The following is a 14,222-nucleotide window of genomic DNA, read 5'->3' as shown; positions in this document are numbered from 1 at the left end:
TGTTTACTCCCATGTGATTCAGTTTTTTTTTTTTTTTTTTTCTTTCAAAAGGTGCGTTATATATAAAATGAGCCTTGTTGATTTGCATCAAATGTTATGACATTTACAAAAGATGGCAAGGTTATAATCCATCATTATCCAGCAGGCATATAAGGGCGTGCAAGCCAGTCGGTTTCAGATTCTTGTCAGTGCTGAGTTACCTTGGCAGATGTCTATTCTTGTATGCTCCTTGCCTCCTATGGAACCCATCCTTAAGATGCTCTAGTTCTGTCACTCCAAATTCTGGTACCTGATAGAGCTGCCTTTGTGACTAATGGTCTTGGTAGTCAACTTGGTAATAATAAAGGCTCATGAGGTGGTTTGGGAAATTGTGATGGTGGAGATGGACGTGGGAGAGGTACACCACGCAAGTGTACTAATTGTGGATGTGGTTATCAGACAGTTGACTCACGTTGGAATATCCATGGCAAGCCCCCTTGTGTTGCTAATGCTACAACAACAAATCCCCCCAACCATTCGGTTGTTGGACACTGCATCTGTATCAAAGGAAAGGTATTCTAAGTTCCTTCAATATCATGCATCTCAGCAGGCGTCTCTTCCTGTTGCATTTCTTGCTCATAAAGGTAAACCTATGGCCTGTCGTCCAGTACGTTGTACCTTCTTGGGTCATAGATTCTGCTGCCACCTTCTTGGGTCTTAAATTCTGCTGCAATTGATCATATGACAAGTATAACTTGTATTTTATCAAACTCTAGTATTATGAAGCCTTACTCCATGCTACCCTTGTAGATCGATCTACTACCATAATATGTGGGATAAGTACTGCAAATCCTACTTAGTCTATTTCTCTCTCCTTTAGTTTGTATATTCCTAAATTCCCTTTAATCATGTCTGTTAGTGAACTGAAAAAATCTTTGAACCGTTCAATCAACTTCTTTCCTAATCCTATTGTTCTTTAGGATTTGAAGATGAGTACAATTGGTGAAGGACATAAAGTACGATTTCGATTTGCTGTCCTCATCTACTACCTGCATCATTGTAGTCACGCCTCTTTAGATTCATTATTGCCTTGGTTAACCCTTCTGGACAAGTTAGAGAAGTTGGTTCCTAGTTTGAGTCCTCTCTCTAGTTTTAGATGTGAGACTTGTTAGATGGGAAAGCATCATCATGCCACTTTTGCTTCCTGTGTCAATTGACATTCAATCAGTCCTTTTGTGTTAGTACATTAAGCTGCGTGAGTTCCTAGAAGGGTTCTTTCTAAGGGTTTCTGGTGTTGTAATACCTTTGTTGATGATCACTTAAGAATGACCTAGCTTTATTTAGAGCTATTCACTATCTTATGAGCCTTTTGTTCTGAGATTAATCTCAAATTACTCTATGTATTCAAATTATTCATAGTGAATATGCTAAAGAGGATTTCAGCACCTCTTTTACCACATATATGAGTACCCTGAATGATTCACTTATCCCTTTTTGTTTCTCAGCCCACAACAAAATGGATTTGCTGAATGGAAAAACAGAAATATTTTGGAAACCACCCACACCATGATATACCAAATGAATGTACCCAGAATGTTTGGATTGATGCTGTGATCACATGCTACCGTCAAAATACCATACTCAATCCTATTACCTAAAGACCCTTCGTTCTCATTACCTCCTCACATCAGTTGTTTGTTCTTTGGCCATCAGTTGTCTCCTAGTAAATTAGACCCTTATGTTTTAATGTGTGTTTTCTTGGGGTATTTTTGTTTGCTTTAAGGATAACACTGTTATTGTCCTACCATTAGTAACTTCCTTGTCTCTGTGATATCATTTTCATTAAGTCTACTCCATACTGTTCAATCTTCAAGCTCAAGAACTCTTGACAATTCCCTTCCATTACATGCTCTTCCTTCTTGTCATGATGTGGATCTTTGCCTCTGCCTTCTTTCCTTCCACATCTTTGTCTCCATTGAGTCCCTTTTTCTGGTTGGATTGTCCTAACATGTAAAATACCTACCCATTCTGTAAGTTCTCCAGCTTTTGCAATATTTCAATGACTCACACTTGAGAAAGATTTGTGATCATCTTGCTTAATGAGATCTCATTTCTGAAGACCCCTCATATGTGCTTGAAGATTTCACTTGTCCTCCAGTATGTTTGGGGTTATGGAAATCATGTTTTGCTTCTATAGATGAAAATAGATGCAGATTCTGTTGAAGGTACTGGATAGATATACTGAACTGCAAGGGTTTTTTGTAATATACCTGATTAAATTTTTTGATTGTGATTATTAGCTCTTTTCTGATTATCTTTTTGTTTTGTATGCAAGAATTCTTGTTTTGTTGGAGAAGTAGATAATTAATCCTTTCTCTTCAAAGTCATTTTATTTTATAAGTAGCTAAGAACAAAGCACACGCATTGCAAGTGGCTTTTTTAGTAGTATATTTGAACATTTTGCATATCCACTTCCCCTTCCTCAAAAATAAAGAAGATAATTCATAGATTCTGTTGCCTGGGAGGTTTATGAAAGCATTTCTTTTTAGTGCCTCAGCTCACATTCTTGCTTGGAATAGCGGTGAATCTCATTCTCTTCTTTTTCTACAATGCTTCACTCTTGGACTGCGTGGAATTCACTTCTCTATTTATTTGAGGAGCAGTGGGTGTGGTCAAATTCTTTAGATGGTTTTTAATTTATCTTTTATGGGTGGGATACATGAGGAGGAGGGGATTGTGTGGATCTGTGCAGTGTTTGCTGCAATTTTGGGTTCTCCAGTCAGAGAGGAATGCTTGGATATTTATGGGTCTATATTTGCTTTTGTGGCTGCTTTAGGATAAAATAGTTTTTCTTGCATCTTTGCAGGTTTGTGCTGTTGCTTAACTGATGTTCAGTGAGATTGAAAGCATTGTCGTACTACAACAACAACAACAAAACCAAGCCTCAAGTCCCACTAGGTGGGGTCGGCTATATGAATCCATTTTCCACCAATTTATGCGATCATGAACCATTTCTTTTAATAGATTCAGGGATATTAAGTTCTCATGTACTATCTCTTCCCCAGTTATTTTAGGTCTACCTCTACCCCTTCTACTGCTCCCCACAGTAACTAACTCATTCTTCCTCACCGGTGCACTATTCGGCCTATGTTGCAAGTATCCATACCATCTGAGTCGTCCCTACCTTATCTTATCTTCTATAGGAGCTACTCCTAACTTACCGCGAATATGTTCATTCCTTAATTTATCTTTTAATGTTATACCACTCATCTAGACATTCTCATCTCGGCAACTTTTACTTTTTGAATATTATGTTTCTTCGTCGCCCAACATTCCGATCCATATAGCATAGATGGTCTTATAGCTGTCATATAAAACTTCCCTTTCAATTTTAAGGGTATTCTACGATCATAGAGGACACTTGAAGCACTTCTCCTTTTTACCCAACCTGCTTTAACTCTATGCATTACATCATCTTCAATTTCTCCTTTAGCTTGCATAATAGATCCAAAGTATCGAAATCTACAAGTACTATTCATTTCTTCATCATCAAGTTTAACTTTGTCTCTAATATTCCTCCTATCATTACTAAAATTACATTTCATATATTTTGTCTTATTTCTGCATATCCTAAAGCCTTTAAATTCCAAAGCTTCTCTCCATAAATCTAACTGAGCCTCTACTCCGTCCCTAGTTTCATAAATTAATACAATATCATCTGCAAATAACATATACCATGGAACCTCCTTTTGAATACCCTTAGTCAATTGGTCCATCACTAAAGCAAAAAGATAAGGACTCAAAGCAGATCCTTGATGTACACCTATGGTGATTGGAAATTCTCTAGTTTCTCCATCAATAGACCTTACACTAGTCATTACTCCATCGTATGTATCCTTAATGACATCAGTATACCTACTACATACACCCTTTTTTTCTAAAACCCACTCCCTAGGTATTCTATCATATGCTTTTTCAAGGTCAATAAATATCATATGCAAGTCCCTCTTCTTTTCCCTAAACTTTTCCATTAATTTTCTTAAAAGATATATAGCTTCTGTGGTAGATCTCCCAGGCATAAAATCAAATTGATTTTTTGAGACTTTCGTTTCTAACCTTAATCTTTGTTCAACTACCATTTCCCATAGTTTCATTGTATGACTTATAAGTTTAATTCCACGATAGTTATTACAATTTTGAATATCTCTTTTATTTTTGTATATAGGTATTAAAGTGCTTTTCCTCCATTCATTTGCCATTTTCTTAGTTTTTATAATTGTATTAAATAAATTAGTTAACCGTATAATTCCGTTATCACCTAAGCATTTCCAAACTTCATTTGGCATGATGTTATCTGGTCCCATAGCTTTCCCATTTTTCATCTTTTTTAGTGCAAACTTAACTTCGTTTACTCTAATTTTGCGAATAAATCTTATATTTTTAGTCTTTTCCTTATTTGACAATTCTAAGTTTAAGCCTTATCGTACTGATGTTTTTTATTTTTATTTTTTTAAAATTAATGTTTCATGTTTTTTTTTTTTTAAATTTCTTTAGTGATTAGGACGATATCTAATTCTTAGTTTTTCATACTGTTTTTGATGTTTTTTCTATCTTGTCCTTGATAAAATTTCTTCTTTTTCTGTTAAGTGTAGGTTGGATAAAATGGAGTAGTGTGTTAAGCATGTTGTTTGATCATAGAATACCTTAAAATTAAAAAAAAAAAGTTATATAAGATAGATATAAGGCCAGCCATGCATTATGGATCGAAATGTTGGGCAACTAAGAAATAATATGTACAAAAAGTAAAAATTTTCAAAATGCAAATGTTAAGGTGGATGAGTGGTACAACATTAAGAGATAAATTAAGGAACGAACATATGCACAATAAACTAGGCATAGCACTGGTAGAAATAAGATAAGGGAGGCCCAACTTAGATGGTTTAGGCATTTGAAACACTAACCTAGTAGCGCACTTGTGAGGAGGAGTGAGTTAAATATTGCTTTTTGGTATCAATAGGGGTAGGAGTAGACCTAAAATAATTTGGAATGAGGTAGTGAGGAAGAATTTAATAGCTCTTAATTTAGAAGAGGAAAATGCTCTAAATCAAATGAATTAAGGCTTGTTGTTGTTGTTTTTTGGATTTTTTGGAGGGAGAGAAATACAAGAAGTGTAAAAGCTTTGTGTACATTGTTGACCCAGAACCTAGCTTAAGCTTTTAGGTTAAGTGGTAACCTAACATGGTACCAGAGCCAGGTTAAGCTTTTGGGTAAAGTGGTTGATTAAGATGGTGTTGGAGATATGGTTGCTAGGAAGTCTTGGGTTCTAGTCTTGTTGCTTGCATTTATTGTGTGGTGGTTAAAAATTATTTTATTCCGTGTAATGGATACTATTTATTGTTTGATTATCTCTCCACATGCGATTAGGCTGCACAAGCAGGGGATTCTTGGTCCCAAACCTAACAGCCTAAGCTTGTTGGTAAAATGGTAATCTAACAAGGATCTTTAAAAGAGAAGGAAATTTCTTTTTTTTCGGATCAAGATAGATGTTGAAAAACTGAATCCTTTTGGTAGAGTGGTAACTCTTGTCAACGGAACAGCAAATAGCGAAAGATTTCTCTCCTTACTTTAGCCCACAATTATTTCCTTATTTCTCAATTCATTATTTTGTATAGTTAGCATATATTTAGTTTACATGTATAGGGCTTGAAAGATTATAGTTTACATGTGTAAGGCTAGAATCATGCTCGAACTTATTTACTTTCTATGTATAGCATTCTTGTAAAGTCTATATATAATATACAGAACTCAAGGCCAAACCATTGGGCCATTCACACAATACTTTGACAAGCTATTAGAGCAAGCCGACTGCTAAGTTTTTTTCCCCTTCGAATTTGTTTGTCTTCTCGGTTTCGGAGGTGTCTCTCGTTTTGTGGCTGTTGTGGTTTTGTTTTTTCTCTTCTATAATTTTTTTGTTCTTTGTTCTTTCGGTATTTTTGTGGCTGTTAGCACAATAGGTTTTCTAGTTTGCCATTTATTTTAGTGCAGGCAAGAGCTTTTTGTTTCTGTTTCTGGTGCTTCTCTGTCTCGGCGCAGCAGGTTTCTGTCCTTGTGATTCTCGCCAAAGCAAGTTTCCCCTTCGAATTTTTAGGCTTCTAGATTTTCTAGTAGTCTTTTTCTTTCGGCACAGTCTGTTTTTTTTTTTTTTTTTTTTTGGGCTTCTTGATTTTCTCCTTTATTTAGCATGGACTCCGCACCTATGTGTGCCAAGTTTATAGGTAACAATTATTCTATGTGGACTTTTCAATTTGAACTTTTCTTGAAGGGAAAAAATCTTTGGGGTCATGTTGATGGCACAGATTGTGCACCCAATCTTGATAAATCCAAGGAGTCAGTAGCTTGTCCTTCATGGGCTGTGCTTGGTGCCAAGGATTCAGCGGCTTGTCATTCATGGGTTGTGCTTGATGCTCGGATTATGTCTTGGCTTCTTGGCTCAGTTGAGCCACATATTGTCCCCAACTTGCAACCTTATCGCACCGCTCAACCCATGTGGACTTATTTAAAAACAGTATATCATCAAGATAACGGTACCCGTCGTTTTCAGTTAGAGCATGCGATTGCCATGTTTCAACATGACAATCGTTCCATCCAAGACTATTATTTGGGGTTTTTGACTCTTTGGAACGAATATTTTGATTTGGTTATTGCGGATGTTCCTGTTGCTTCTCTTCCCATTATTCAACGTCTTCACGAGACTATTCGTCGTGATTAGTTTATTATGAAACTCCGCCCCGAGTATGAATTTGTTCGCTCGTCTCTGTTGAATCGCTCTCCTGTTCTTTCTCTTGATGTTTGTTTTGGTGAGTTACTTCGTGAAGAACAATGGCTTAGTATTCAAGTTACTCTAGCACAATCTCATGGTAGTTCAGGGTCTGTCCCTGTGGCTTATGTTGCTCAACAACGAGGACCGCCTGCACATTCTAGCACCTTGTAGTGTTTTTGTTGCAAAGAATTTGGGCATATCGCTGCTAATTGTTCCAAGAAATTATGCTCTTATTGCAAGAAGAAGGGTCACATTATCAAAGACTGTCGTATCTGCCCGCAGAATCATTAGGCATAGGCATTACAGACTTCTATTATTGTACCCCCCCACAATGGCTTTTGTGGCCCCTGGCTCTTCTTAAGGTGACTCCTTTGTTCCTACACCTCCTACAGCGAATTAATACACACCTGAAATGGTGCAACAGATGTTAATTTCGGTATTATCAGCAATGAGGCTCCAAGGTATTCTACTAAACTCTGGTATGTGGACTTGGGAGCCTCTAATAACGTGACGAATAATCTCACTACCCTACGCTGGTAAATCTGCTATTCAGACTTCCAATGGCAGTTTTTTGCCAATAGCTGCTGTCGGAGATGCCCCTTCTAGGTTCACTGATGTGTTTCTTGCTCCTCAGCTTTTCTCAAATCTTATTTCTATTGGTCAATTAGTTGATAACAATTATGCTATTAATTTTTCTGGTAATGATTGTGTTGTGCAGGACTAGGTAATAGGGGAGTTGATTGCGAAGGGACCTAAAGTGGGGCGCTTGTTTCCACTACTTTTGCCTGGTCCAGCATGTTCTCCAGTTTCTTCTATTAAGTCTTTTGCTTGTAATAATGTTTCAGATCTTAGTATTGTGTGGCATCGTCGTTTAGACCATCCCAATACTTAGATCTTATCTCATGTATTGAACTCTGGTTTACTTGGTAATAAAGAATGTTCTTCTTTTATCTCTTGAGTGTGCCTTTTGCAAACTTGGTAAAAGCAAAACTCTTCCCTTCCCTTTGCATGCTAGTAGAGCTTCTTAGTGCTTTGATCTTATCCATAGTGATGTTCAAGGACCTTCCTGGTTAGTTCACATGAAAAATTTAAATACTATGTGACTTTCATTGATGATCATAGCAAATTAACTTGGGTCTACTTTCTTCGCTCTAAATCCGAGGCTTTTCGTACTTTGACTGAGTTTTTAGCATATGTTGACAATCAATTTTCTACTTCTATTAAGACATTATGCACAGATTCTGGTGGTGAATATGTGTCTACTGAGTTTCAGGCATTTTTGGCTTCTAAAGGTATTATTCATCAACGTTCATGTCCCGCTATACCCCAACAAAATGGAGTAGCTGAATGCAAAAATCGTCATCTCCTAGATGTGGTACGTACTTTCTTGCTGGAATTCTCTGTTCCATCCTTGTTCTGGGTTGAGGCTCTGAAAACTGCTACTTGCTTGATTAATCGTTTACCTTCTCAAGTCCTACTTGTGGAGTCTCCCTATTTCCGCTTGTTTGCTAAGCAACCTAGTTACGATAATCTCCGTACCTTTGGTTGTGTATGTTTTGTTCATTTACCTCCTCATGAGTGACATAAATTATCTGCTCAATCTGTTCAATGTGCATTATTGGGATATAATGTGTGTCAAAAGGGTTTTGTTTGCTATGATCCTACATTACATCGCACACGCATTTCTAGGAATATTATTTTCTTTGAAAATCAACATTTCTTTCCTGTGTCCTCTGTACCCTCCTTTTCTACTGTGATTCTCCCCTCCTTTGAGGAGCAGTTCTTGGATCCTCATCAAGTCAGTTCTTGTTTTAAACCAGGTATTGTGTATACGCGATGCTCCCACCTACAGTCTCTTTTGGTAGCTCATCCGATATCTGATCCTACCATGCTCCATATTCAGTTAGTTGCAGCACCTCCAAAACCTTTGGTACGTCGCTTTTCTCGAGTGTCTGTACCCCTAGATAGGTATGGGTTTCCCTTTTCCAATTCTGGCAATTCTGTTTTAGCTCATACTGCTGCATTGTACAATTTAGATATTCCCACATCCTACTCACACGCTGCCAAGCATGATTGTTGGCGACAAGCTATGCAGGAAGAAATTGCCACTCTAGAGGCCAATCACACCTGGGACATTGAGCCTTGTCCTCTCACCATTGTTCCTTTGGGTTGTAAATGGGTTTACTCAGTCAAGGTCCGATCTGATGGAAGTTTGGATCGTTGCAAATCTCACCATGTTGTACTTCGGAATAATCAGGAATATGGTGTTAATTATGAAGAGACCTTTGCTCTTGTGGCTAAGATGACTATTGTTCGTACGATTTTGGCTATTGCTGCTTCCAGTGTTCAGCCACTACATCAAATGGATGCCAAAAATGCTTTTCTTCATGGAGATCTTAAAGAGTGTATTTATATGAAGCCACCCCCGGGCTTGTTTCCCTCTCCAACTTCCTATGTGTGTAAGCTTCGTTGCTCTCTTTATGGTCTCAAACAAGCTCCGAGGGCCTGGTTTGATAAATTCTGCACCACTTTGTTACAATTTTCATTCAAGCAGAGCAAGTATGACACTTCATCGTTTCTTCGTAAATTAAACATGGGTATTGTTGTTCTTTTGGTTTATGTTGATGATATTGTGATTATTGGTTTCGATTCTACTTTACTTGCTCAACTCAAGACTCATCTCTCAGAGTACTTTCATATGAAAGATCTTGGGTCTCTCACATATTTTCTTGGTCTTGAGGTGAATCGTAGTCCCTCTAGTATTTCACTCAGTCAACATAAGTATGCTAGTGACTTGGTGGTTATAGCTAGACTTCCAAAGGGTACTTCTGTTGGTACTCCCATGGAATTAAATTTCAAGCTTCGCAAAGAGGAGGGTGACTTACTTGCTGATCCCAGTTTATACCGGAAGTTGGTGGGTAGTCTTGTCTATATCACCATTACTTGACTAGACATTTCTTTTGCTGTACATCAAGTTGGCCAGTTTCTTCAGACTCGTCGTCATCTTCATTTGGCTGCTGTCCATAGGATCATACGCTATGTTTAGGGCACTTCTTCCTGTGGTTTATTCTTCCCTACAGGCAATTCTACTCGCCTTGTTGCTTATAGCGATGTTGATTGGGCTGGTTGTACGGATACACGTTGCTCCAGCATTGGTTGGTGTGTGTTCTTAGGTGATGCATTGATCTCTTGGAATAGTAAGAAGCAAGACAGAGTTTCTAAGTCATCGACAGAATCTGAATATCGGGCAATGTCTCTTGCTTGTTTTGAAATTATTTGGCTTCGAGGTTTGCTTACTGAGCTACATTTTTCTGAGACCGATCCTACACCTCTACATGCCGATAATACGAGTGCTATCCAGATCACGACCAATCTTGTCTATCATGAGCGCACGAAGCATATTGAAGTCGATTGTCATTCTATCCGTGAAGCATTTGAAGCTTGTGTTATCACTCTTCCCACATATTTCCACTGAATTACAAATTGCAAATATCTTCACCAAGGCTCTCACTCGTCATCAAAATTGCTTCCTAAGTAGCAAATTGATGCTTGTTGATCAACCCACATCAATTTGAGGGGGGCTGTCAACGGAACAGCAAACAGCAAAAGATTTCTTTCCTTACTTCAGCCCACAATTATTTTCTTATTTCTCAATTCATTATTTTGTATAGTTAGCATATATTTAGTTTACATGTATAAGGCTTGTCAAATTATAGTTTACATGTATAGGGCTAGAATCATGCTAGAACTTATAGCATTCTTGTAAAGTCTATATATAATATACAAAACTCAAGGCCAAACCATTGGGCCATTCACACAATACTTTGACATGGAATTAGAGCTAGCCGACTGCTTAGTTTACTTTGACAACTCTAATAAGGATGTACGTTCCTTTTGTAATCTCTTTGATATTTTGAATTGTAAGTTGTACTTGGGTTGGCCTCCCCACTGGTTCCCTTTTAATGATACTACCTCATTTTTACTGATAGAAGATATATTCTTTATTGCATGCCAAAAAGAACATTCTTCTTGTTTGTCCTTTTGTCTGACAACATCTTTCGTGGTGAAGTTGTCTTCCTTTTGACATATATTTGCTTCCATTGCACATTTTAAAACTATATTAACTTGCTCTTTCACATGTTTTCTTCAGTTGGAGTTATCCTTAACCTATTACAAATTACGAACACAATAATTTCTTGTTCTTTCTTTTCTTATGTTACACCAATCTCTACAATATCCTCATTTCACGTAGATCTCTTTTCTGAATATTTTTCTCTGAATGTCTAGCATTTGCGGATCCATAGGATTGGCATTCTTATGACTTGTACAATTTCCTTCAACTTGATACATATTCTACAATCATATATTTTCTATAAGCTTTTATCTAGTTCTACTCATGTTTAAGAGTATGGAAATCTAGATTATTAGTACGATTGATGTGCTTGAAAATATTCCTACACTTTCTTCAAATGGGAGTATTATGCAGTTATCTCATGTACTTTATTTTATTGTGTAAGCATGTAAGGAAATTTTGTACTTGGAAAAACTACATTTGATCAATTTTGCAGGAAGGATGCAAGGGCCTGCTATATATGGTCCTTCATGCACGTGTTGTTCTAGATTTGTGCGAACGTCTTGAGCAAGAAATTAGCTTTGAGCAGGTTGAAGGAGATTTTGATGCGTTTCAAGGAAAATGGCTCCTTGAGCAACTTGGAAATCATCACACCCTTTTAAAATACAGTGTGGAGTCAAGAATGCATAAAGATTCCTTTCTTTCTGAAGCTATTATGGAAGAGGTTAGTTGTTTTGACAGAGCTGTATAGCTAGTAGGGCCCACTTTTGTTTCATTTACTTGCTATAGTCCACCTAGTTTCATTTCTAATCATTTAGGAAGAGTCTAGATGTGAAAATATGCTTGTATGGTTTTGAAGACCATATCAATGGATAGATTTCTGGTTAGTTTTACTCTTGAGATTGGAGATTTTGAAGCATGTAAATCAGTAATTGTAATTTTATTAATTATTGAAATGTGGATCTGCTTTTGTATCCCATTCATTATATTAAGTTTTTCATGTCATGAAAACCAACAAACTTGCTTCATGTTTCTGCTGTAAATTTTGTTTAATTTTTATAGAGCCTTGGAAAATTATTGATAGGTCACTTTTTAAGACTATTTTAGGTTATATATGAAGATCTCCCTTCAAACTTATCTGCAATTCGTGATTATATTGAGGAAAAGGAGGCTGAAACCTCTTCGGAAACATGTGATGACAAGAAAATATCTGAGGAACAAATTGCTTCATCTGATAATGGCAGGGATGCCAATTGTAACAACTTAGCTGAGCAGCTCTTTGTTCAAAATAATTCAAGTCCATCTAGGCAAAGACCCAGGGTTCCAGGCCTGCAGAGGGATATGAAAGTTCTCAAATCGGAGATCTTGGCATTTATCTCAGAACATGGCCAGGAAGGATTCATGCCCATGAGGAAACAACTTCGAAAGCATGGCAGGGGGGATATTGAGAATGCAATTAAACAAATGGGCGGTTTCACAAGGATTGCATCATTGATGAATCTGTCCCTTGCTTACAAATACCGCAAACCAAAGGGCTACTGGGACAACCTTGAGAATTTGAAAGAAGAGGTGAGTTTCGAGCTTATGTTGTGATCATTATGAGGTTATTCGAGCTTCTGTTTCTTTTAGACTGCGGACCTTCCATTGATCTCCTCTGGCTCAAACAGTTATACTAGATAAACAGAAGAATCTAAGTATTGATGTCTTTACAAAATAATGCGCAAACACTGTAGCTATCCTAGAGTAATTGATAGGATACATGTCATGCTGCTCTCTGACTATAACTTTGTGAAACACTATTTTGATAAGTTTATAATGGTTATTTTTTGTCTTGCAGATAAGCCAATTCCAGAAAAACTGGGGGATGGACCCATCATTTATGCCCAGCAGAAAATCGTTTGAGCGTGCAGGTACAAGAAATGAACACTTATCTCATATTTTAGTATTGTACTCAACATGCCCGAAGTTTCCGCAATGGGCAAAAGCCTGATGGAGCAATGCCTCGTGGAGGTAGAAGGCCCACGGGTCGTGAACTTCCGACCATTTGCCAGTGATTTTTTTTTTTCTCCTGGCAGCAAACTGTTTTCTCCTTGCTTTAGCCTAAAATCTGTTTTTATGGAATTAATTTACAGTAGCTTCCACAGCTATATAATTCACAAAGTAAATGCCTTGCTTTTAATTTTCTAATTCTTCATTTCATGAGAACTCTTGTTAGGGCGCTATGACATTGCACGTGCATTGGAGAAATGGGGAGGCCTTCTTGAAGTTTCACGTCTTCTATCACTCAAGGTGAGGCACCGAAACAGATGGGCAAACCTTGGAGAGAAGAAATCTGATAATATGGCATCTAATGAGGTAGATGCTGAAGAAAAAGCACCATGCAAATCTTCTTTTCCTCAAGACAAACATAAGTGGCTTATGAAGCCGAACCATTTGAACATCAACTCGGATTGAATGAGAATAATATTCATCAATCAATTATCCATCTGTAATTATATTTTACCAGCCTACCAATATGCTGTCCTCTTGCTCGTTGGATATTGCTGTAACTTGCCCAATTGATAAGTAATGTTGTCACTTGGTTAACCTGTGGGGAGAAAGAGGCCTACTGGCCGGGATTTGGACATTTTTATTTTACTGCCGACTTTAGAAATACACGCACAATGAACTGTTCAATTATCAATGGCAGACAAGCATTTCAAGGAGGGCATTTGCATGCTCTTGTTTGAACAAGCTAGAGTCCTACATAATCTATCCCTCTTCTCCATTTTGTTTGCTTTGGGAGAGACTATAAGGGTAACTTGGGCTGAATTGCAAGTTTTAGAGTGATCAGTTTGGTCAGTGCGACATCAGGGTTCGCACCTGTGGTTTTAGTAGCATAATCAAACACATTTGGGTTTTTTTGTCGGCTCATTGTATGCTTCTAATTTATCTGATACAAGTAGAAAATATAAATTATCAAAGGAATCACTTAATCTATCACTGGTTGTTGTTTTAAGTTTTCTCAAGTGGTCTGCTCATTGTATGCTTCTAATTCAAATGTGAATCCTAAAATTTGAGATGTTTAATGTATGCTTGAATGTTGCATAGGGGGATCATGATTTAAGGAGTGTTTTGAGTGATTTATGAGTTGGAACAAACTTTTTCGTTTTTAAAATTGAGTTGCAAAAAATTTATTATATTTGGATTATAGGTAGGTCACTGGGGAAAGGCATTTACCTTTTTTACCTCTCTTTAGATTTGTCAAAAAAGTGTAGACTTATTGGCGATTCAAAATTTTCAAAACCTTTTTTGAATGTTTGATTCTAGAAATACTAGTACCCTTTCCATTAGTCCCTCCTTAGCCTTTGC

At 37.3% G+C, this 14,222-nt stretch overlaps 1 protein-coding gene across 1 annotated transcript in view; it reads left to right on the top strand.

Moving 5' to 3' along the window:
• Nucleotides 1-13,850, top strand: part of LOC131160063 (uncharacterized) — a 36,724-nt gene extending 22,874 nt beyond the window's left edge. Inside the window, exons 8-11 of the mRNA XM_058115379.1 lie at nucleotides 11,368-11,595; nucleotides 11,979-12,440; nucleotides 12,709-12,781; nucleotides 13,087-13,850. Coding sequence (XP_057971362.1) covers nucleotides 11,368-11,595; nucleotides 11,979-12,440; nucleotides 12,709-12,781; nucleotides 13,087-13,325 — 1,002 coding nt within the window. The 3' untranslated portion in view covers nucleotides 13,326-13,850. The remainder of the gene's footprint in view (nucleotides 1-11,367; nucleotides 11,596-11,978; nucleotides 12,441-12,708; nucleotides 12,782-13,086) is intronic.
• Nucleotides 13,851-14,222: the final 372 nt, after the last annotated feature.

This window comes from Malania oleifera, chromosome 7 (genome assembly GCF_029873635.1).
Source record: "Malania oleifera isolate guangnan ecotype guangnan chromosome 7, ASM2987363v1, whole genome shotgun sequence".
Classification (NCBI taxonomy): domain Eukaryota; kingdom Viridiplantae; phylum Streptophyta; class Magnoliopsida; order Santalales; family Ximeniaceae; genus Malania; species Malania oleifera.
This window is presented reverse-complemented; position numbering and strand designations above follow the sequence as displayed.